The 25,922-nt window shown below is 49.1% G+C and overlaps 2 protein-coding genes across 2 annotated transcripts in view; both read right to left on the bottom strand.

Annotated features, from left to right (window-relative positions):
- LOC135827493 (solute carrier family 40 protein member 1-like) overlaps nt 1-3,558 on the bottom strand; it is a 50,049-nt gene extending 46,491 nt beyond the window's left edge. Inside the window, exon 1 of the mRNA XM_065339982.1 lies at nt 2,724-3,558. The gene's annotated coding sequence lies outside the window, so the exon portion shown is untranslated. The remainder of the gene's footprint in view (nt 1-2,723) is intronic.
- Nucleotides 3,559-13,590: 10,032 nt separating this feature from the next.
- On the bottom strand, nt 13,591-25,835 carry LOC135827494 (NACHT, LRR and PYD domains-containing protein 3-like). Its single transcript, XM_065339985.1, has 4 exons — nt 24,978-25,835; nt 21,474-21,541; nt 20,096-20,401; nt 13,591-16,788 (listed from the first exon to the last, which is right to left on the bottom strand). Exons 2-4 carry the CDS (start codon nt 21,478-21,480, stop codon nt 14,021-14,023), a joined length of 3,081 nt encoding a protein of 1,026 aa, XP_065196057.1. The 5' UTR covers nt 21,481-21,541; nt 24,978-25,835; the 3' UTR covers nt 13,591-14,020.
- Nucleotides 25,836-25,922: the final 87 nt, after the last annotated feature.

Genomic DNA, 25,922 nt, shown 5'->3' with positions numbered 1-25,922 from the left:
ATATGAATCGCTGGATCAAGCGGAATCCTGTCATATCAGGACGGTCTCTACTGCACCAAGGGCATCCGGTTTGGGCAGGTTTTATTGTACCAGCAGGAGTACCTGAAACCCAGAGTGCACAGCTTCTGACCTTGTCTACATGAGTGTCCAGTGTCCGTCATTTATTATTATTTATTATTGCAAATGACGCTGAGTAATTGCACAATGTATAAAAAACAGCATTTGCCAAATGGAAGGAAGAATGAGGAACGAGTTGGAATGAGGTGCTTATACGCATGCAACTGCAGAATAGGTGAAACAGAAAATATCAAAACAGTCACCTAAAAATAAAAGAACGGGTTTGAGTTTTATTTGTTGAAGTAGAAGTGTCTGTCATGGCCGCAATACTAAAACCTGCACTTGTAGGTCATACTTGATGCAGGTGTAATAAGCCATTATTCTAACGAGGCGCATATATAACGATTTCCCAAAATTGACTAGTTTACGTGTACCAAAGGTAACGATTCTCATTCACTCTCTACGCTCAATAGGACAGTATATGTATCGATTTCTGTATAACGATTTCTATTTTAACGACAGATTTCTCCTCGTTAACTCGTTAAAGAGTTAGTACTTTGTTTATGGCTTTTACAGTACTGGTGTATTCATACCAGGGAGTAGTAAAATAGTTACTCGATTCGTATTTCCCGCTCCTTCACCATGGCAATGAGAGCCAATCAAGTATAGAAGAGCGCATGCTCCGGTGGTTCTCTGGTGTTGTGTGTTGTGTCTTCCTTCTTGTCTACTCTCTTCTCTTAATACTTCGTCCACATAATTAATAATTAATCAATCCTACAAAACCCCTGTGTTCTGGAAGTCTGAGGGGACTTTATGTGGAGGGAAGTGGCGTAGTGCATACAGCTGTGCTGCAGTTGTCCAGCAGCGGGAGATCTTCTTGTACGCACTACATCACCAAAATTATGATATATCAAGAAAATTCTCCGTGATAGCAACCCATTCGGAGCTGCACACTCTGTATACCACATTTCCGGGGTGCTAGCCAAGCAGGCAGGCAGAGTGGGATGGTCTAAGACCATGGCTGAGAAACAGAGGGTACCAGGTTCAAGTCCTGCTTGGAAGCGGAAGGATTCTTGGTGCGCTGAAGCCGAGACCTCAGGTCGGCGGAGGTGCTCCAGTTTCACCACCACAGGTATGTCTGCAGCCACCTCTATCATGCAATATTCTGTTCTCGAAGTTCGTGGCTTCTCGTAAAAAAAATCCAGACGTGCTGCGACCCACAGTTAATTGGGAACTCGTGGCCTGGCACAAGGGAAGCATGGAGGCAGCGAACAGCTATGTCAATTGAGATCCAGACTGATGTACATTAATTTTGCAGCCCACAAGACCACACATGTGCACTGACACTCAGCTGTGCACAACAACATCAAAATAAATAATTATACAGCCATGGTCAAAGAGATCCAACCCGCACGTCAAACTGACGAAGGCAGCACCGCGTTTCCATTAGAGAGGTTGCGCACAACGAAGATTTGTAAGATTTTAACCGTCCGCGTTCGAGTGACGAAAGTTGCTACGAAGATCCGTCCAAACGCGACTGAAACAGAGTAGCTCTATGAAAATATTTTTCGTTACCTGGAGTACTAAAATACTGATATTTTACAACTCCCTGTCTTGACTCTTCGCATCCACGCGTCGACCCACTACGAAAAAGTTCACGCGTTATGTGCAACCTCACGGCTTATGGATATTTGTTAGCTTTTTCGTTAAAAATACTCGCTACGGCGCTACGAATTTTCGTTGTGCGCAACCTCTCTATTATCAATTACACCACGAACGGTCCACAAACCCATCCAAGTGACACGTGCGCAGCATGAGACTTGGCACTGCTTTCGGCTCGCGGGGTCGGATTCTTCGGCCACAACTACAGTTCTTTTCTCTGCAGTACCAGCACTTTGGCCGAGTGGTTGTGGGCTTGCCTGCGAATCACAAGGTCCCGAGTTGGAGACCCGTGCTGGGAGCAGGGAGCGTGCAGTGTGCTAACAAATGCGGTGATGCATGCGCGAACCACTTTACATGCAAGGAGCTGTGCCGACACCCACGGTCAACTGGGTACTCACTACTCGGAGTGAGGGTAACATGGACGCAGCTAGCGAGGTATTCGCCCCCTTGTCGCGCATTGGTTGTGAGAGTTGCCACCTCACCCTCGCCAGTAGGCGCTGCATCTGCCACCCTAGTATCACAGGCATGGTGGTGGCCTGGCACGAGCAAAACTTCCTAAGCTGGTTGTGTTTCTCAATACAAATGTATAGCCGGTGGTAACGCGGACGTGCGAACTTTACTTTTTTTACAATTCTCTGCGCGGAAAGCATACATACTTGTAGGTCCGGATTTCCTTTGCCAAACAACAGGGGTGCAAGTACATGTACATGTATGTACAGTGCTGTTCAATGCAATCCAGTCGCATCGCTCAAGTTTGCACCTTGCATCATTTCGCCGCCCACGGTTCGCAGGTCCAGGGCTGCGCAACGCCCGCCGCGTACTTGCGTGACACGGCGCGTTTTCATTGAGTAACACCGTATGTACATGTACACCCCACCGTTAGGCGCTGCATCTGCCGCTAGGGTTTACTGGGGGTTAGCGGCCGTCGTGAGTTCCCTTCGGGAACGGACACGATAATTTACTCTTTTTTTTACATGTACATGTACAAATTCATGATGCCTTACTGGGTGAGCGAAATCCACGAGTGACTTGAACACCATGATGGCGCACACGCGATCAGCCATTCTCCACGACCCACCGCATCTCCAATCGATGCATGGTCACACGTAGCAGTCGTTACTTGTACTTGTAGCGCTAGCAGCAGGATACAGACTACAGTAGGTATGGAGCAGTGCACGTAGTTCTAGTTCAGTTCAACCATGTACAGATGGTCAGTTGGGATGGCAGACGTATAGTAGGTGAGCTACTAGCGCTAGTAGCACGCTAGGACATACGCATAAACTCCCTGTTGATACTAGTACCCGGATATATCCACCGCCGTGTTCCAGGTCGTTAGAGGCCACGGTGAGGTCGCCGTGTGAGGGTGTGGACGGCCGAATAGCAGCAGGATACAAACTTCTTCTTTTTTAATTGTCAACGCACAGCACGCTACCAATCATCCAATGAGTGCGAGTTGAAAGAGAGACGTATCGCACATGCACAGCCCCATGGCGGGGCAGATTCGGGCCAGAGAATTATACTATTTCACACGGCCACTGAGCCGCTGGACGTGACAAAGTCTCCTGGAATTCGGTAAACAGTACAACGCAGCTCTGCAACTGCCACAGTGCGTCCTGCTCTATTTACAAACGTTGCATTGTAGAAATGTTCGGAGACGAAAGACAACAATGCGAGTTATATGGACAGAGGTTTTAGCGCAGAGCATCGACTCTTCTTCAGCTTCTCTCGCTCTCCCCTGCTGTCCCTAGCCTATTCTTTCACTACAATCATAGATCTGCTAGAAATATTCTTCTTCCTTACGAAAAAAGGCTTTCGTTTCTGTCAGGACACTACATGTTACGTATGTATACAGTCAACACTAGCAGTCACTGAGTCAGTGTTGTCTGTTAAGAGCAGCGACTCCCTGGCTAGCTGAGACTGAGAGTCCACCACAAAGAAAAGTCAATGCACATCACCATGATCACGGCCAGGGGATCCCGGGAGTGTACTACTACTACAGAGCTGGCAACTGAAATCCGACCCCCTGGGCGGCGCCGCGCGCCGCCCAGGGGGTCGGATTTCAGTTGCCAGCACTGTAGTACTATTACAGTGCTGGCAACTGAAATCCGACCCCTTGCTGGGGCACCCGGTCGGATTTCAGTTGCCAGCACTGTACTAGTAGTACTATACTTTATCACATGGCACGTGATTGTTGCCCGTACTCCAGCGAATCAGCACCTTTCGCGCCGCGGGCAATAATATGCGATATTGCCCGCAAAAAAATAGTTTATTTGCCCGCAAAAAAATAGTTTATTTCAGTGATCGCGTGACTACGACGACTCTGTAGACTGTACGACTCTATGATCGATCTACGACGAGTCGCAGTGTAGCATTGAGACGAAGATGGAATTCTTTTTGGAGATGGACATCCCGGCAATGGACATGGCCTCGGACGTCTGCCGTGTGGTGCTTGCAGGGATTATTTGTTCAGTCATGTTGGCAGCCTGACCGTCGGTAAGCGTGTGGATAAGATTCAGTTCTGCTCGAAGTGGTACTGTGATCACAAACAATTATTTGAAATAACACAAATTCAACTCAGCGTCGTGCGTTTTCAAATCCTCGCAAAGTCACTGCCTGTGTGTGGTCTTCATGTGCCACGCAAAACTCTTACCAGGCTCATCTGTCCTCTGCCTTCACCTTTGCTTGAACAACAAACACAACAATTCAGGAATGTTTTGCAATGAAAAATACAGCTACCGTATTATCTCTAATATAAGCACAGTCTCCAATAATAGCACGTCTCCAATAATAGAACACCTTGGGGCGGCATTCAAAAAATAAAGTGCTCAGTCTCCATTATTTATAAGCACACTGTGTAAATTCATTATCTGTACCGGCAAAAAAAACCCTGAAATGTGTGTGTCATACATGAATTTGGCATGGCAACATGCCTCTGAAATGAGGTTGAAATAATAATGGAACAGTCTCCAATAAAGGAACGTCTCCATTAATAGCACGGGGCAGAGGTACATTGAAAAAATAAAGGACCGTGCTTATATTAGAGATAATACGGTATCTGGAGCTGAAAAAAAAGAAGAAAAATGTCCTCAGAATTACACACCCGGGAGTCGTCAAATACTTGCACTTGTTGCAGTACTGTATTTGACAACTTCCTGATACACATGTAAGCATGAAGAAACTGTGGTAGCACTCTTAATTTTTCAACTGAAATTATGATTCTGCTGTATTTTATTGTCGTTGCCATGTCTATTGCTATGACGATGCGGTGCCGGCACTTTTTTTCTGTCTCCGTCTTTCAGTACTGTATACTCTCTGATGGCCTGTAGCAGACTTTTTGTTAGGGTGTAGGAGAAATATCTTCATTTTTCCTGTTTTGATAATGATAGCACATCAATATACATTGTGGTCATAATGTGTTGGCATTTGGGCTAATTTCAACAGCAGCCCAATGGTCTGCTCTGTGGGCCATGTGATAAATTTGTTATCGCATGGTTGCTGCGGGCCTTATGGCATATTATTGCCCTCGAGGTTAGCCCTCGGGCCTACGGCCCTCGGGCTAACCTCTCGGGGCAATAATATGCCATAAGGCCCTTGTAACCATGCGATAACATATACATATTGTAGGCCCTGCACTGCACAGACGATATACGCGCGCATGCGTGTAAAAACAAAATGGCGTCACGATTTTAGAAAGAAGTGCTCATGTCAGCGGGTACTGTACTGTTGAACCAGGGAGTCATAGACGACTCCCTGGCCTGGTTGAACTAACTCAGTGAAGATTGCTGCTGATGCTGGCGTTTCCAGTTGGCTAATGGCTGAGCCTCTGTCCGGGATGGTCTCGCCCTGCGATGTGGCTGGGGTATTACGATTACTAGATTAGAGAGTTTTACTTTTAGCAACTCGTGAACGAGTGGACCTCTCGACTCGAGTCTCTACGAGTCGGTGGCAGGGAGCCCTACATACATTGGTATGCGTAGGGCCGCCTGGTCGGTGGTCGACTCGGGTGCCTGGGTTCGAGTCTCGTTGGGTTCGTTTCGCACGAATCAAGCCAAGGGCAGTTGATTCGTTATGCAACAACGAGACTCGAACCCAGGCACCCGAGTCGACCACCGACCAGGCGGCCCTACGCATCAGTGTCTGCTCCAGCGCCGGGTGAGCCGGGTAATCCACCCGGTTGGGCGGCGCTTGGACCCGGTTGAAAATATAGTGACCCGGTTGGTACTTTACACTTTCGAACTTTGAAAGGACTGACTACATGTCCATGGCTTGTATGTGTCAGATACTTCTTCTTCTTTCGTAGTTTTCTAATTCCTGTCCTCTCTTTTCTAACTCGGATGGTGAGCCATAAATAAATGTAGAAAGGAAAAGACATTATGGATACGAGTTAAGAGTAACTGTCCATCACTGTAACATGATACTTTATACAGTCAGAAAGTGCAATAACTAGGCACAAAACTGACAGAGTACGGAGATGTGTTGAGGCTAGGTGTCAGGACATCGAATGTCTCAGTACTCTGTCAGTTTTGTGCCTAGTTATTGCAATTTCTGACTGTATATAGTATCATGTCACAGTGATGTAGAGTTACTCTTAACTCGTATCCATAATGTCTTTTTCCTTTCTCTTTTCTAAATGCGGCCTATCCATTCGCCTTTATAATCACTGGGCCTAGTTCCCGTTTATTGTCCGAATTAAAATAAACCAACCAACCCGAAAAAGCATGTGACTCGGCTGGTGAGACAGCGCCAGGTACATTGGGTACCCGGCTCCCACCCGGTTGAAATGGTTGCGCCAGGTACACGTGTACCCGGCTGTCCTACAATCCTAGAGCAGACACTGCGCATACCAATGTATGTAGGGCTCCCTGCCACTGACTCGTAGAGAGGTCCACTCGTTCACGAGTTGCTAAAACGCTCTATTGTCTATTGACGGCCTCCCACCAACTAATACTTGTGTGTGTGTGGTAGAGACACGTCTGTCGACCATGCATTGACATGCCCTACAGGGGGTTATCCAAGTCTGCGACACAATGAGCTTCGTGATGTGCTGGTGGAGGTGATGACTTCTTCCGCCATCCCGGATGTTCAAACACAGCCACCGCTTTTGCCATTGGATGGTGAACAACTTCACGGCGCCACCGCTAATCGTGCTGCAGAAGCTCGCTTGGAGTATCCGTGCAAGGGGCTTTTGGTCGCCACAGCAAGATGCATTCTTTGATGTGAGGGTTACTCACCCCTCGGCGTCTTTGTTGTCGCGACAGGAAGTCCTTGCACAGATTTCCCGAAATGAACATCAGAAGAAGCGGGCCTATCTTCAGCGTGTTGTCGATGTCGAGAGGGGGTCATTCACTCCGCTCGTATTTTCGACAAACGGCATATGTGGCACGGAGTACGGAGTGTTCTCGTTCAGTTGCCAGCACTGTACATCTAAATACTGTACTGGGCAAAGATAGCAATCTTAGATGGAAATTCAGATTCCTAGAACAATACGACTGACTACTGATGATCAGGTGCATGAACATTTTAAAATTATTTCCAAAGACAAAGGCGACTCAGAGTGGCAATGGTTCTAATTACTTGAGGGTAATACTTGTCTCTCTCTCTCTGTCTCTTTCTCTCTCTCTCTCTCTCTCTCTCTCTCTCTCTCTCTCTCTCTCTCTCTCTCTCTCTCTCTCTCTCTCTCTCTCTCTCTCTCTCTCTCTCTCTCTCTCTCTCTCTCTCTCTCTCTCTCTCTCTCTCTCTCTCTCTCTCTCTCTCTCTCTCTCTCTCTCTCTCTTCTCTCTCTCTCTCTCTCTCTCTCTCTCTCTCTCTCTCTCTCTCTCTCTCTCTCTCTCTCTCTCTCTCTCTCTCTCTCTCTCTCTCTCTCTCTCTCTCTCTCTCTCTCTCTTTCTCTCTCTCTCTCTCTGTCTCTCTCTGTCTCTCTCTCTGTCTCTCTCTCTCTCAGCCCCCCCCCCCCACGTTACGCCTGGTGATTGCAATAAGCAAGAAACTCAGGGTAGCGACAAACTTAGCCTCGCGTGCCTTTGTAACTGTTGTTCTGTGTACTCGAAACAGTACCATAGGCTAGCCATAGGCATAGGATGTGTAGCGTTGCTGGTGGTGTGCTGTGGCAACGTGTCGAGGTCGGCTGGAGACTGCAGCTATGGTGTGATGGTTGATGGAAAATCTTTACCGTTGCTAGATTGACTTTATATGATTGTGGCATGATTTAAATCATAACCTTCCTTTTATTATTGGCCATGGGCCGGCCATTTGTGGAAATACAGAATAATTGCGCACATCATGTTGTGTAGTCTGGCTAATAGGGTGCCCTGCAAGAAGGCTTGGCCCTTAGGCCTGTGGGATTGCCCTATCAAAAATTTGAGTCAAAGACTCACGCTGCTATCTAGTGTTCACGAGCTGTTTGTCGCGCTGGAAACGGAGCGTCTCTGTAAGTTTGTATCCCTGGTGATGTTTGTGCCTGAACAGCCTGAACAGCACTATAGTATACACGTATAAGTGTTGCTCTTCAGGCACAATCTTCCTCCGCCTACTCAAGCTCAACTGATGAGGGGTGAATTCCCCGAAACACTGTGTATTGAGCAGGGAGTTATGCTTTCTTGCAGGTTTGCCGAGTGGACGGTTCGTTGGACTTCTAGTGTGCTCTGGATGGCAGTCGTGAGTCAGTCAAGTGAGAATTCAAGTCGGCAGGAAAACCGCGAGCTCCCATGTAGGGAGCAACACACTCTTCCCCTACTATCGCCGAAGTCGCACCAACCTCTTCTTCAAATTCGAACTCGGATGGTGAGCCAATATAGTTATGATGAAGTTTTGTGCCATTTTGTCGCACTCGCTGACTGTACAAGATCTGGTTACGTTGGTGGACAGTTTGTCACAACTCGTAACATTTTGTCCTGTTCCTTTCTTCATCATAACCTCTTCTTCAAATAAATAATACTTTAAAAAGAGTACAATCACAATGTCTAATGGTGTTTCTTGACAAGATATACATCATGTGCATGATTGTACAGTACACTGTAAATGTTGTGCCGCCGGGTATCTGCATAATATTAATACCCAGCCGAGTGCCAATGGCGAGCTAACTTACTTCATGCTGTATCCTTCCAGTTCCTGTTTCCTGTCGGTAATCGACCGAGGATGCACTCGTACATGCACTGTTACACGTACATTGTACAACAAAGTTTTTTCCCGGCTATTTTAATGGTCCGTGGATGCGTGAGCAGCATGCAGAGAGACTCTGCTCTGGCTATACTAGGGATCGGAAGAGTGTCACATCCCGACATTTGATTTTGCGCATAGTCATCATATATGGTGGTAAAATATTATTATACATGGTGCCAGCGGCTCCCAGCCGGCAAATATTCGGTGTCATGACACGCCCTTGCTGACTAGGCCTATGCGCGGTGTGCGCACTCTCCCTCCCTAACTCTACCATCACCAGCAATGATTATGTGTAGCGCGTGTGCTGAGAGAGCTAGATTAGAGCCGTAGCGGGAAAGTTTAGTGCTGGTCACCATGGTCACTGTGCTGCAGATCATACCATAGCAGCCACTGAGAGTGAAATCTACACTTCACTACGTATCAGTAGTACAGTGCAGTACGTTCAAGTTAGTTAGTTGGTAGAGACACGTGACCATCTGTGGGTGAAAGAAACCATGAAACTCTGAGTCACACCAAAAAAAAAGCTCTAGTTTTCCGTTGTGATGAAGAAGGAGGGAGGGAGAGAGAGAGAGAGGGGGGGGGGGTGAATCGCTACTGAGGCACAGCTGAACTGGTCACATGGACTTGTAACTACTTGTTGTTGGTACATAATAATAATAATACCATTGTAAATACTTGTGACTGTTACTCACTCACTACACCTGTCACGTGACTGTAGTGGGCTTCTACTACACTCCACAGTCAGTAGTACACATGGTACAGGAGATCGAGAGGCCGTAAATCATGGTATGGTGGGTATCAGGGAGTCGTAACATACCGGTATTTTACGACTCCCTGGTGGGTATGGTTCGGGTGGGGTGGATATAACCAGGGTATTGTACTACTCCCTGGACATAACCGTTCTCAGTAGCAGGTCATGGTAGATGCTAGAGATAAACAGCGGGGACCGCGCTCTTCCCCCGGCATCATGGACACCAGGACAGACCCACGCACCTGCTCAGCGCAGTCAGTAGCATGCAGATCTATATCTACGACGTCTAAGATCTGCCTCCAACTGACTCCATATCCATGCATGCCATTGTGGAGTAGCAGCATGCAGTGAGGCTTTGTATCAAATTTTGTATTGTACATGTATTTATCTAATTAAGGATTCCCCAAGGGCTGTTCGCCTGTCGAGGGGTTTCCTATTTTCGCCTGAGTGATGAGATACGTGGGAAGGGAAAATTGGTAAGAGAGGCAGGAAGAAAAAGAAGAGAAAAGCAGAAGAAAAGTTGAGTTGTCTCGGATGGAGAGCCAAGGGTAAATTTATAGTAAAGAAAAAAAGGACCAAGAAACTACAAGTTACGCTATAATGTCCACTAACACCACCAGTTACTAAACAATCAGCTCATGCGATAACATTGCACGACACAAAAACTGAGTTATCTGCACCAGCCAAAACCCATGATAAACATACAATTGACTGTAAGAACAGTCAGTACTCAATAACGTTACATCCAAGCCTGATGCATCATACTATCAAGAGTACATAACCCGTACTCTTGATACTGTTCATAGGCGCGCGGCCGCGAAATGAAAACTGCCACTCAGTATGAGTATGAGTGCATGTCACGTGACATTACCCTGGTGTTCTACCCTTACCGTGCTTACGCGAGTTACGGGGTGTGTCATTGATTATACCAAGAGTAGATAAACAAGAGTGTGCAACTCCGGATCTCTCCTGCACAATCTGCAGATACCCCGCGCCCACGGCGGAATTTTTTGTTTACGTCACCTTTTTTCAGAGAAACGCGGCTTTGCCGCAGAGCAGTGTGAGAGCACGTGCTGGGCACCGACCTTGTAGTGTAAAGCCAAGCCAAGTGCACGAGGGAAAACTCTCCAAAAGGCTCGCAGCGCGTGCGTCGTCGAAAAGATTACGTCAACAAAAAATTCCGCCGTGGGCCAATCCATCCGGAGTTGCACACTCTTGTTTATCTACTCTTGATTATACTTTATAGGGTAATAGGCCGATTAGCCCCCTCCCCTGTATGTTACTTTTGCCTATATCATAGTGGACTGTACTCGTACTCCTGCCGTCCTGGTCACGCCGAGTCGTATACTGAATTTAAGGCCGTGCTCACGTGTGTTCCTTCTCCTTTCTACATTTTGATATTGCCTTTGCTTTGGCTCTCAGCATCAGACTCAGAGTCTAACTCTAGTCGTAGGCCAGTTTGTGACAATCCTCGTCCTGTGCAGCACACTATGAGAGAGTTGTAACATTTCCAGACGCTTACTCAATCTGAGCAGCACCGTCCCATACTACTAGACTACTAGTGGATACAGAATGGAGGGCAGTGGGTAGTACAGTATTATGATTTGTATAGGTGATAAGGTATGGGTGGGAGCAGTGGCCAGGTGTCGCTCAATTTAAAAATAATAGTCTTATAGAAGTTATAGTAACAGACTCAGTGTGCATTGTATGGACAGGTACCTACACTCATCGTGATAAGTTATGGTGTTGGTGGATTGGTGGATTGGTGGCTAGGGAGGTGCTGCATGCGGGTCGATACAGGTCAGTGGGTCACTGACTTGACTGAGATACTACAATAGTAGGTAGACTAGAGCCAAGGTAGGAGTGTAGATTACTAGCAGCAGTGAGTGTGTTTTCCATTACGTTCATATCTGCAAGTGTGTAGCGTATATGTATGCTGGTATGTACCTACTGGGTCAGACTATAGTTATGTTTGGAGATTCTAGTTTAGATCATTTTATGTGCAGCCTGATTAGAATCGGTCATGTGAATTTCAGTACACTTGCAAACACTACATATATTGTTACTAGAAAACAGTGCTCTCTTTGTCATTTCCAACAACTGCTGCTATTATGCAGTGTATGGCATGTCAGTGACTCAGTTGTTTTTTATAGTTTTTCAGTGTCTGGTGTTTTATTTTTGTTGCTAAAGTAATGCAGGGTTTATACAAACACTGACTGTTGTGTCATGGCTACAAGTGAGAAGATCTTCAACCCTCCCGAGTGCTCTCTGAATTTGCTGTGTGTGTGTGTGTGTGTGTGGTCCACCACTCGCAGTGGAGTAGCTATCCCTCGAGTGCTGTGAAGAATCCAAGCTCGAAGAATGCAGTGGTGGGAATTGCGGATTGGCTGGTGGAGTGCTGGAACAAGTCGTTGTTTCAGTGGAGTGGACGAGCGAGTGCGGAGAGGAAGGTCGCAATGGCGGAATGGTGGGAATTGAAACTTCAATCTTTCGTCGTCATGAGTGCACTGGTCAAGCGTTGCGGAAGTCTGTCGGATTTGTGAGGCATTGCCCTGCCGCTTACATCGTCAACGTGGAAGAACTGCTAGTGGAGTCCTGGTGGGATTTCGGATGCCCACACTCCTTTTGCTTGGTGGATTCTTTCGTGGACAGTGTTTTTTCGTGGCGTGAAATTTTGAATTTTTTTTCTTTCCTGTTCATTTTCAGTTGTTGTCACTGTAGCTGTCAGGTTGTTGTTACAGTACTCGAACATGATTGTACAGCAGTCGTCCGTTCTGCTCCATTGTTTCATCTGTTTTGCCAGTTCTGCTAGCTGATTCTCTTTATTTGCCACTGCCCCTCATAGTGCTCATGCTTGGGTGGAGGGCGGCGTGACCCGTTTAGGGTAGCTGTATCATAGTAGTAGTAGTAGTGTGTGTGTGTGTGTGTGTGTGTGCGTGTGCGTGTGTGCGTGTGTATAATATATATGTGTGTCCATGAATGTGCGGAATGGTCGTAGTTCCTCGGTTATAAACCATTGTACCAGTCCGAGCTGCTATATTCATTTCTCATTTTCTGATCTCATTTTCCAACACACAGTGACTGTCCTGTGTTGTGCACCAGTAGGTGATCGCTCTCTCTCTCTCTCTCTCTCCCCCCTTTCTCTCTCTCTCCTCTCTCTCTCTCTCTCTCTCTCTCTCTCTCTCTCTCTCTCTCTCTCTCTCTCTCTCTCTCTCTCTCTCTCTCTCTCTCTCTCTCTCTCTCTCTCTCTCTCTCTCTCTCTCTCTCTCTCTCTCTCTCTCTCTCTCTCTCTCTCTCTCTCTCTCTCTCTCTCTGATACACATACACACACACACGCACACACATGCACCTCCCCCCCCCCACACACCCCCACGCACGCACGCCCCCCCCCCACACACAAGCATGCACCACCCCCACCCCCTGCATACACACCCACACGTACGTTCGTTGCTGCCCCCTAACTCTTGCCCCCCCCCCCCCCACACACACTCCCAATCTGTAAGACCACATCTGTGAAGTCGAACACAGTCATTAGCCAGTTCACTCGGAAACTCTCTCTCTCCCCCCCCCCCCCCCACACACACACACATGCATACATGTTTTCAGTGTCTCCTCGATCTACTGTACCTTGTCTCGTTCAAGGAGAGCACACACATACACACACACACACACACATGCGCACCCCTAACTCTTGCCCCCCCCCCTGCTCTCAATCTGTAAGACCACATCTGCGAAGTCGGACACAATCATTCAATGAGCCAGTTCACTCGGAAACTCCCCCCCCCCCCCCCAAACACACATGCATAATAATATGCACAAGAGTGTGTGCTGTGCCGGTATAAAAGGAGCCAGGTAAAAACCTTTCTCCGTCATACCACACACAATGTTAACCCATGCACAATGCCAGTGATTGACATTCATGTGAATCACTCCACGTGTTCTTCACAAACAAACATACAGTCTGCATACCGGTGCACTGCACACAGCCAACTGTCAGTGTAATTCAGGAAACACAGAAGAGACAAGGAAATGGAGTGAAAACATCGTGTCAGTACAAGACACTCAAAATAATATTTTTTTATTGCAGGCAGTGTTATCAGCATGGCAGCGCTCAAGAATTGAGAAAAGATTGAAAAGTTTTTGAAAATTATCTGCTATAGACAGGCACCACTGGCAAGGAAAGCGCATACGGTCAACTCAGTGTTTTGCCTGGGCAAGAGGAAAATGGGCTTTGCACTGCCCCGTTATAGGCAAGTAGTTAACTGTAGCGGCTGAAAAATCAAGTTTTGTACAAGAAAAGAACACAGACTCAGTGATCACCGCCAGAGAGAATATATGCAAGGGCTGGTGCTGGCTATAACCATGGCAACTGTACATTGTCATAGTAACAAATCAGATCTGTCCATGAGGCTCGAGAGCACATTCAGGATCATCTACCAGCGGCTGTAGCTCGGACACCAACCTGCTATTATCCCCATACTCTGGAGAAAAGTAGAGTATCCTAAGCTTGCTACACTGGCGAACAGCCTGTACGAACTGGGCTAGTACACGTCGTTCCTCCGATCTAGGACCATACGTGAAGGTATATCCTAGGACATCCAGTACTTCCAGGTTCCTGTTAGAATGGAGAATTTCCAGAATGGACGTGAGCGGCACATCAGCACCGTACTCACCAGTGCATAACCGGGAAAGTGAAACATTCCGCAACTTCCTACATGAACTCAGCGCTTGGCAGATCAATGCAAAGCCGTCAATGCCGACTTTATTCTCATCTAAATCCACATCCTCCAGGCTGGACGATGCGGACAAAATGGCTGATGAAAAGACATTACCATCGGTACAGTCATTCCGAATCAAATAGAGCACACGTACATGTGTGTAGCGTGCCAAGCCATTAAGAATGCAGCGCATAGCAGTGCTGGGTAAGCCACAACCATAAAGGCACACTTCCTGCACGTCCACACAAGAATGGGTTGTGAGGAAATGAGCAATGGCAGTGCAATCTAACAGGCTGAGTTGCACAAGACTATAATTCAGAGAAAAGACCTGAGAGAAGAATGAACAATGGCCATTACAAGATGACGGACCTTGATACTGGCAGTGCTCTAGATAAGCTACTAACAAATCAGCTAGGCAACGGCGTTCTCCCTCTACAAGCGCAGGAGGCCGTATAGAAGCAGTAGTAGGAGCCGGGGCAGCTCCAGGTGACGATGGTGTCGATATCTCCGATTTTGCGCTTGTCATCGCATGCTGCTCACAATGCGATGCGGTCGCGGGATCCACTTTACGTACAGCCGACAGGAACACCTCTGCACTCGCCTCCGCTGCCTCGTTCTTCCATACGCTTACAAGAGTATCCAGGTACAAGTCATCCGTCAACTCCCTGCCTCGTGGCAGAGCATTGTCGACACGCTGACGACCACGTCCTTGCCCGGCGGTGCCAACCAGCAGCTGATCGGCGAGATCTTTCATCTTTTCAACTGACAGCGCCGATTTCAGCACCGCATGGATACGGTCCACGTCGTTGCTTTGCTTGGTTGGCTGAGAACGGCTCACAATGTCGTCGAGCAGGCGTGTATCAGTCTGGCTGCATGCACGTTGTGTACGATCGTCGTCGCAGATTATCCGCCACAGATGCTCCATGATGGCGACTGCGGGATTTGGCGGTGTGAGCGCGATCAGGAAACGCCAGAACATGGTCATGTGACCGCTGTAATGGCCGACTCTCCTCACCAGCCATGCAGCGTCCTTCTCGTCGTTCAGCATCTCGCTAGACACGTACCAGGCCGCCAAGAACTCCTGAAAGGACAAGTGAGCAAATCGATATTGCCGGTCTTCTGTTGAGCTGGTGCTCTTGTAAGCCATCAGCAATCCTAATTCAATTGCAGGCGCGCTTAGTTGTGCAGAAATGACATCCTCCTCGTTGAACACCATCTTTTGCTGAGCTAGCATAGATAGTGCAAAACCAGATAGCTCCTTCAGCACTTCTACCTCGTCCGTCTTGATGGCGGAAAGCGTCTTGTAGCGTTTACCCGCATGTCGTTCCATGACACGGCGAACAAGCGACTCGTACAGTCCTGTACTGGATTCCGGCAATTTACTACCGTCTCTGTCGTCCATGAACAATTCACAAGCCAGCGCAGCAAACAGAGGTGTACACATTAGCGACATTGTGCCCTCTTGTGAGCGGAGCTGCTTCAGCATAGCCTCGCCTTTCACACCGCCCACCACTTTCTTCACGTACAATTCAACGTTGTCTGGTGAGAATCCAACCACCTCCACTTGCTGTTGATACTCTCCACATTGCGACAGGGTATGAGCATCAGTACATGGTCGAGACGTCACCACCACATGCATATCACCACTACGCCTTCTCAACAGTAGATCACGCATGTATTCACTGCAGTTGTCCAACTTGCACTCATCCAGCCCGTCTAGCACAATGCAAAGACGGGACTTGTTGCTGCGAAAGAACTCGGACATCTCCTCTACCTCTTCTGTCTTCACATCCAGACTGGAGAATCGACGTGCCAGCAAGTCGCACAAGTTCGTAGCAGCTTGCACCTCGGCAAGCCGTAATTCCACTGCCAGTACCAGATCAAACTTTCCACGCCACAGCTCACCTTTAGACCAGAGGTATTCCAGCATGATCAGAAAGATCGTGGATTTGCCACAGCCAGCGCTACCAAACGCTAGTACATTCTTCATGTTTTCTTCCACGGGTTTCTTGGCACGCGGCTCCAGTAAACCAGAATCAGCTACCTCATGGTCACAGCCCGGGCGTGGCGCGGCCCCCTGATTGCAAGACCGCTCGCTGGTAGCGGAGAAAATATCTTCCAGTTCAATGCCACGCTCGGCCGTAGCGACCCTTTGCGGCTGAGCCTCGGAGAACAATTTCAACTGGCGTGCTCGTTCAGAACCAGACGAAAAGGACGATGACTCGTTACTGAAAAGTTCGGAAAGTTCCTCCTTTGTCAGCAACGTCAAGTTGACAAAAATATCTTTCAATGGGATTTTGGCATCGCTGGCAAGTCCACCGCTAATCTGAATACCAGCCTTCTCAACTGCCTTAGCCAGCAAATCACGGGCAGTTCGGACAGAAGCTGGCAGCTTCTGCTCGTCGGACGCCATGGGTCGCGGGCAGGTTTGCGTCGAAGTAGCTGCAAGGAGCACCAGGCAACAACATCGTGCAAGGAGACGCTACAATTATTATTTAAAATATTTTTACTTTGCCTGCATGACAGATGATTGTACGAATTCTGGGTGCACCGGTGGTCGGTGTGCGAGGAGGTGACGGTACGTGTTTAGCTCAGAGCTATCCTCGGACTTTGTAGTTGTTGCGTTGTTTTTCCACCGCTACAAATCATGCATTTAGTGAAGTCCTGTGCAGACTGTGGTAATGTCAATGGTGTAAATGTACTGATGTACGTACATGTACATATACGTGGTGGTAATGTCAATGGTGTAAATGTACTGATGTACGTACATGTACATATACGTGGTGGTAATGGCAATGGTGTAAATGTACTGATGTACGTACATGTACATATACGTGGTGGTAATGTCAATGGTGTAAATGTACTGATGTACGTACATGTACATATACGTGGTGCTGATGCACAAGTAGAAACACTTTTTACACTGCACTGTCTGTAAAATGAGTGAAACAGATTATTGAAATATTTATTTCAGGACTGTCTGGTACATGGTGTGCACTGCACGCATGCACTGATCTAAGCATTACCTAGTAGTAGTAGTAGCAGCAGCAGCAGCAGCAGCAGCAGCAGCAGCAGCAGCAGCAGCAGCAGCAGCAGCAGCAGCAGCAGCAGCAGCAGCAGCAGCAGCAGCAGCAGCAGCAGCAGCAGCAGCAGCAGTAGTAGTAGTACCTACTAGGCCCCGTGTAATATGGCGGCATTTTTTTGAGCATTTTCGGAACAATCCGCGAACCCAGCACTTTTGGCTCGTGATGCAACATGTTTCCTGGATTGGGGCAAAGGGAAGGAGGGCATGTAGCCTGGATTGGGGTAAAGGGAAGGAGGGCATGTAGCCTGGATTGGGGTAAAGGGAAGGAGGGCATGTAGCCTGGATTGGGGCAAAGGGAAGGAGGACATGTAGCCTGGATTGGGGCAAAGGGAAGGAGGGCATGTAGCCTGGATTGGGGCAAAGGGAAGGAGGACATGTAGCCTGGATTGAAGCAAAGGGAAGGAGGGCATGTAGCCTGGATGGGGGCAAAGGGAAGGAGAACATGTAGCCTGAATTGGAGCAAAGGGAAGGAGGGCATGTAGCCTGGATTGGGGTAAAGGGAAGGAAGGCATGTAGCCTGGATTGGGGCAAAGGGAAGGAGGGCATGTAGCCTGGATTGGGGCAAAGGGAAGGAGGGCATGTAGCCTGGATTGGGGCAAAGGGAAAGAGGGCATGTAGCCTGGATTGGGGCAAATGGAAGGAGGGCATGTAGCCTGGATTGGGGTAAAGGGAAGGAGGGCATGTAGCCTGGATTGGGGCAAAGGGAAGGAGGGCATGTAGCCTGGATTGGGGTAAAGGGAAGGAGGGCATGTAGCCTGGATTGGGGCAAAGGGAAGGAGGGCATGTAGCCTGGATTGGGGTAAAGGGAAGGAGGACATGTAGCCTGGATTGGGGCAAAGGGAAAGAGGGCACGTAGCCTAGATTGGGGCAAAGGGAAGGAGGGTATGTAGGCTGGATTGGGTCAAAGGGAAGGAGGGCATGAAGCCTGGATCGGGGCGAAGGGAAGGAGGGCATTTAGCCTGGATTGGGGTAAAGGGATGGAGGGTATGTAGCCTGGATTGGGGCAAAGGGAAGGAGGGCATGTGGCCTGGATTGGGGCAAATGGAAGGAGGGCATGTAGGCTGGATTGGGGCAGAGGGAAGGAGGGCATATAGCCTGGATTGGGACAAAGGGAAGGAGGGCATGTAGCCTGGATTGGGGCAAAGGGAAGGAGGGCATGTAGCCTGGATTGGGGTAAAGGGAAGGAGGGCATGTAGCCTGGATTGGGGCAAAGGGAAGGAGGGCATGTAGCCTGGATTGGGGTAAAGGGAAGGAGGGCATGTAGCCTGGATTGGGGCAAAGGGAATGAGGGAATGTAGCCTGGATTGGGGTGAAGGGAAGGAGGGCATGTAGCCTGGATTGGGGCAAAGGAAAGGAGGGCATGTAGCCTGGATTGGGGTGAAGGGAAGGAGGGCATGTAGCCTGGATTGGGGCAAAGGGAATGAGGGCATGTAGCCTGGTTTGGGGTAAAGGGAAGGAGGGCATGTAGCCTGGATTGGGGTAAAGGGAAGGAGGGCATGTAGCCTGCCACCTTCGAGCTACTGTAAAACCGGACACTTTCGGTGGAGATCTATTTTCGGTTACTTCGGTAAAGGTAATTTTTACCTAAAAATAAAACGCGATCTAAAATTCCACACAGCCATGCCCCCCCCCCCCCATACCACACAGCCATGCCCCCCCCCCCCCATACCACACAGCCATGCCCCCCCCCCCCATACCACACAGCCATGCCCCCCCCCATACCACACAGCCATGCCCCCCCCCCCCCCCCATACCACACAGCCATGCCTCCCCCCCATACCACACAGCCATGCCCCCCCCCATACCACACAGCCATGCCCCCCCCCCCCATACCACACAGCCATGCCCCCCCCCCCCCCCCATACCACACAGCCATGCCCCCCCCCCATACCACACAGCCATGCCCCCCCCCCCCCATACCACACAGCCATGCCTCCCCCCCCCATACCACACAGCCATGCCCCCCCCCCCCCATACCACACAGCCATGCCCCCCCCCCCCCCATACCACACAGCCATGCCTCCCCCACCCATACCACACAGCCATGCCCCCCCCCCCCCACCACCACACAGCCATGCCCCCCCCCCCATACCACACAGCCATGCCCCCCCCCCCCATACCACACAGTCATGCCCCCCCCCCCCCATACCACACAGCCATGCCCCCCCCCATACCACACAGCCATGCCCCCCCCCCCCCCATACCACACAGCCATGCCCCCCCCCCATACCACACAGCCATGCCCCCCCCCCATACCACACAGCCATGCCCCCCCCCATACCACACAGCCATGCCCCCCCCCTCCCATACCACACAGCCATGCCCCCCCCCCCCCCCCATACCACACAGCCATGCCTCCCCCCCATACCACACAGCCATGCCTCCCCCCCCCCCATACCACACAGCCATGCCCCCCCCCCCCATACCACACAATGTGCAAAATGCATTTTCGGATCTGGAAAAATAGTTTACCGAGATTTTCGCGCTACCGAATCGCTGATTTTGGGAAATACCGAAATATGACACCACCGAAAGTTCCCAGGGTTGCAGTATCTTGTTGGGGATTGGGGCAAAGGCAAGGGCGTGTAGCCTGTCACCTTACAAAGGGAAGGGCGTGTAGCCTATCACCTTACAAAGGGAAGGGCGTGTAGCCTGTCACCTTACCTGCATCCAGCTGAGGACCCGGCCGCCGAAGAAGTTGAACCATTTGCTCATGCCTGCCATCATAGCCCAGCGTCTTGACGACATTACACAGCTTCTGGTAAGCATCCCGGCCTCCAGCGACGATTGATTTGACAAGCTCTTCGTTGTGATCACTGTTGGCCTGAGTCCGTTTCAGTGTGTCAATCGTAATGCGATCCTTGATGAGGTGAGCCTGTATGGCCGCATTGCGCAGTCTCTCCGCAGGCACTTCATTCAGCCATGGCTGAATGTCACAGATGAACGTTTCCGAGTAAAACGGGTTACCAGCTGGAAATGCAAGCAAATGCAAAGCATTAAAAAAACTTGAAGCACACTGCACCGTGATAACTCAACAGTGGTGTGAAAAGAAATCCAGCCCACAGTTCTGTTGGACGCCGAAGAACGGAGAGCCGAAGAACGACCAGGCTAGAATTTCACCAAGCACAGCATACCAATGTATACACGGTGACTCAACTGTGCATAGACTGTAATACATGTAAAATACGAACAGTCTAGGCTAGGAGGCTGACCCCCCCCCCAGTTCTTCAGGGACCGACATTACTGTAATGATTGCAGCAGCAGCAGCAGCAGCAGCAGGAGGAGCAGCAACAGCAGCAGCAGCACTGAGCAGCAGCAGCAACAGCAACAGCAGCAGCAACAGCAGCAACAGCAGCAGCAGGAGCAGCAGCAACAGCAGCAGGTGCAGCAACAGCAGCAGGTGCAGCAACAGCAGCAGGTGCAGCAACAGCAGCAGCAGTAGCAACAACAGCAGCAACAGCAGCAACATCAGCAGCAACAACAACAGCAGTACTCGCGGCAGCAATAACAGCAGCAGCAGCTGTCGCGAATCGCGAGCCGGACAATCACCAGTCCACAACTCCTTATTTGTGCATGTTTGCGCCTCGTGCGCCTAAAATCTGCTATGCGTACTGTACTACCGTACGCTGTTTTTTCTCATAAATTATTTTCTCTTCAGGGTGCTAGTGCCGAAATGGGCCAGCACCGTGCTCACCTTTCTTCGGTAGTATTCATATTTGGTTACAGTGTGCCCATAATAGTGTTGCTGCTATCTTTCCCTTGAAAGCAAGGCTCTTTCCGGTTGGTGAAAGGCTGCCGAACCTTTACTTCATTATCATCAACTTCATTACCTGAAAGCTTACTCGTAGCCTTGACCAGAGTCAAGCTGCAAAAGCCTTAGCTCTTGTTCTGTGTTTATGGACTGACTCATAATCAGCCAGTGACACACAACAGCAGCAGCAACAGCAACAGCAACAGCAACAGCAACAGCAGCAGGAGCATCTCTGGCCCTGCTTCAGCATATCATACATTGGTATGATGGTGGTCCTAGCAGTTCACATACCATCCATGCTGTAGCTTCTGCAAAACCTCTAGTGTCATGACACATCCATGTTCCCTCATCAAGCACACCTGCATGGAAACACAATGAGGAGACAGGCAATGCGAAGACAGGCAATGAACAGACAGACACGTGGGTAAGCAGTCAGTGAGCAGGCAGACAATGAGTAGGCAGACAGTGAGTAGGCAGATAGTGAGTAGATAGACAGTGAGTAGGCAGACAATGAGTAGGCAGACAGTGAGTAGATAGACAGTGAGTAGGCAGACAGTGAGTAGACAGACAGTGAGTAGGCAGACAGTCAGTAGGCAGACAGTGAGTAGACAGACAGTGAGTAGACAGACAGTGAGTAGACAGACAGTGAGTAGACAGACAGTGAGTAGACAGACAGTGAGTAGACAGACAGTGAGTAGGCAGACAGTAACAAACAGTGCTGTAAACCTAGTCTTGCAAGTGCTAGCGATAGCACATGTACAGTGTACCATCCAGTCTTGCAAATAACAGTCACACCTGCGTTTGCCGCCCCCATGTAACAAGCCGGGAATCCCGCCTTGACTAGACAAATCCGTATGCACCGACAGCGCTGTGGGTCGAATATGCATCGCTGGATCAAGCGGAATCCTGTCATATCAGGACGGTCTCTACTGCACCAAGGGCATCCGGTTTGGGCAGGTTTTATTGTACCAGCAGGAGTACCTTAAACCCAGAGTGCACAGCTTCTGACCTTGTCTACATGAGTGTCCAGTGTCCGTCATTTATTATTATTTATTATTGCAAATTACGCTTAGTAATTGCACAATGTATAAAAACCAGCATTTGCCAAATGGAAGGAAGAATGAGGAACGAGTTGGAATGAGGTGCTTATACGCATGCAACTGCAGAATAGGTGAAACAGAAAATATCAAAACAGTCACCTAAAAATAAAAGAACGGGTTTGAGTTTTATTTGTTGAAGTAGAAGTGTCTGTCATGGCCACAATACTAAAACCTGCACTCGTAGGTCATACTTGATGCAGGTGTAATAAGCCATTATTCTAACGAGGCGCATATATAACGATTTCCCAAAATTGACTAGTTTACGTGTACCAAAGGTAACGATTCTCACTCACTCTCTACGCTCAATAGGACAGTATATGTATCGATTTCTGTATAACGATTTCTATTTTAACGACAGATTTCTCCTCGTTAACTCGTTAAAGAGTTAGCACTTCGTTTATGGCTTTTACAGTACTGGTGTATTCATACCAGGGAGTAGTAAAATAGTTACTCGATTCGTATTTCCCGCTCCTTCACCATGGCAATGAGAGCCAATCAAGTATAGAAGAGCGCATGCTCCGGTGGTTCTCTGGTGTTGTGTGTTGTGTCTTCCTTCTTGTCTACTCTCTTGTCTTAATACTGCGTCCACATAATTATTCAATCCTACAAAACCCCTGTGTTCTGGAAGTCTGAGGGGACTTTATGTGGCGGGAAATGACGTAGTGCATACAACTGTGCTGCAGTTGTCCAGCAGCGGGAGATCTGCTTGTACGCACTACATCACCAAAATGCTGTTATATCAAGAAATTTCTCCGCGACAGCAACCCATTCGGAGCTGCGCACTCTGTACACCACATTTTCTGGGGTGCTAGCCAAGCAGGCAGGCATAGTGTGATGGTCTAAGACCATGGCTGAGAAACAGAGGGTACCATGTTCTAGTCCTGCTTGGAAGCGGAAGGATTTTTTGTGCGCTGAAGCCGAGACCTCAGGTTGGCGGAGATGCTCCAGTTTCACCACCACAGGTATGTCGGCAGCCACCTCTATCATGCAATATTCTGTTCTCGAGGTTCGTGGCTTCTCGTAAAAAAATCCAGACGTGCTGCGACCCACAGTTAATTGGGAACTCGTGGCCTGGCACGAGGGAAGCATGGAGGCAGCGAACAGCTATGTCAATTGAGATCCAGACTGATGTACATTAATTTTGCAGCCCACAAGACCACACATGTGCACTGACACTCAGCTGTGCACAACAACATCAAAATAAATAATTATACAGCCATGGCCAAAGAGATCCAACCCGCACGTCAAACTGACGAAGGCAGCGCCGCGCTTCCATTAGAGAGGTTGCGCACAACGAAGATTTGTAAGATTTTAACCGTCCGCGTTCGAGTGACGAAAGTTGCTGCGAAGATCCGTCCAAACACGACCAAAACAGAGTAGCTCTACGAAAATATATTTCGCTACTTGGAGTACTAAAATACTGATATTTTACAACTCCCTGTCTCGACTCTTCGCATCCACGCGTCGACCCACTACGAAAAAGTTCACGCGTTGTGTGCAACCTCACGGCTTATGGGTATTTGTTAGCTTTTTTTCGTTAAAAATACTCGTCACAGCGCTACGAATTTTCGTTGTGCGCAACCTCTCTATTATCAATTACACCACGAACGGTCCACAAACCCATCCAAGTGACACGTGCGCAGCATGAGACTTGGCACTGCTTTCGGCTCGCGGGGTCGGATTCTTCGGCCACAACTACAGTTCTTTTCTCTGCAGTACCAGCGCTTTGGCCGAGTGGTTGTGGGCTTGCCTGCGAATCACAAGGTCCCGAGTTGGAGACCCGTGCTGGGAGCAGGGAGCGTGGAGTGTGCTAACAAATGCGGTGATGCATACGCGAACCACTTTACATGAAAGGAGCTGTGCCGACACCCACGGTCAACTGGGTACTCACTACTCGGAGTGAGGGTAACATGGACGCAGCTAGCGAGGTATTCGCCCCCTTGTCGCGCATTGGTTGTGAGAGTTGCCACCTCACCCTCGCCAGTAGGCGCTGCATCTGCCACCCTAGTATCACAGGCATGGTGGTGGCCTGGCACGAGCAAAACTTCCTAAGCTGGTTGTGTTTCTCAATACAATTGTACAGTCAACTTCGCTAATAACGACTGCGGATATAACGACAATTCGCGAATAGCGACAGAATTTCCATGCCCAGAGCAAAGTCCCATCCCATTGTTATACATATAATGAGACTTCGGGTATAACGACACTTCGCGAATAAGGACACCTTTTTGATGCCTCGCCGAGTGTCGTTATAAGCGAAGTTGACTGTATAGCCGGTGGTAACGCAGACGTGCGAACTTTACTTTTTTTACAATTCTCTGCGCGGAAAGCATACATACTTGTAGGTTTGGATTTCCTTTGCCAAACAACAGGGGTGCAAGTACATGTACATGTATGTACAGTGCTGTTCAATGCAATCCAGTCGCATCGCTCAAGTTTGCACCTTGCATCATTTCGCCGCCCACTGTTCGCAGGTCCAGGGCTGCGCAACGCCCGGCGCGTACTTGCGTGACACGGCGCGTTTTCATTGAGTAACACCGTATGTACATGTACACCCCACCGTTAGGCGCTGCATCTGCCGCTAGGGTTTACTGGGGGGGGGGGTTAGCGGCCGTCGTGAGTTCCCTTCGGGAACGGACACGATAATTTACTCTCTTTTTTTTACATGTACATGTACAAATTCACGATGCCTTACTGGGTGAGCGAAATCCACGAGCGACTAGAACACCATGATGGCGCACACACGATCAGCCATTCTCCACGACCCACCGCATCTCCAATCGATGCATGGTCACACTTAGCAGTCGTTACTTGTACTTGTAGCGCTAGCAGCAGGATACAGACTACAGTAGGTATGGAGCAGTGCAGGTAGTTCTAGGTCAGTTCAACCATGTACAGATGGTCAGTTGGGATGGCAGACGTATAGCAGGTGAGCTACTAGTGCTAGTAGGGCGCTAGGACATACGCATAAACTCCCTGTTGATACTAGTACCTGGATATATCCACCGCCGTGTTCCAGGTCGTTAGAGGCCACGGTGAAGTCGCCGTGTGAGGGTGTGGACGGCCGAATAGAAGCAGGATACAAACTTCTTTTTTTTAATTGTCAACGCAGAGCACGCTACCAATCATCCAATGAGTGCGAGTTGAAAGAGAGACGTATCGCACATGCACAGCCCCATGGCGGGGCAGATTCGGGCCAGAGAATTATACTATTTCACACGGCCACTGAGCCGCTGGACGTGAGAAAGTCTCCTGGAATTCGGAAAACAGTACAACGCAGCTCTGCAACTGCCACGGTACCGCGGTGCGTCCTGCTCTATTTACAAACGTTGCATTGTAGAAATGTTCGGAGACGAAAGACAACAATGCGAGTTATATGGACAGAGGTTTTAGCGCAGAGCATCGACTCTTCTTCAGCTTCTCTCGCTCTCCCCTGCTGTCCCTAGCCTATTCTTTCACTACAATCATAGATCTGAGCGGCTAGAAATATTCTTCTTCCTTACGAAAGACTTTCGTTTCTGTCAGGACACTACATGTTACGTATGTATACAGTCTACACTAGCAGTCACTGAGTCAGTGTTGTCTGTTGAGAGCAGCGACTCCCTGGCTAGCTGAGACTGAGCATGAGAGTCCACCACAA

This window comes from Sycon ciliatum, chromosome 11 (assembly GCF_964019385.1).
Source record: "Sycon ciliatum chromosome 11, ocSycCili1.1, whole genome shotgun sequence".
Lineage (NCBI taxonomy): Eukaryota > Metazoa > Porifera > Calcarea > Leucosolenida > Sycettidae > Sycon > Sycon ciliatum.
This window is presented reverse-complemented; position numbering and strand designations above follow the sequence as displayed.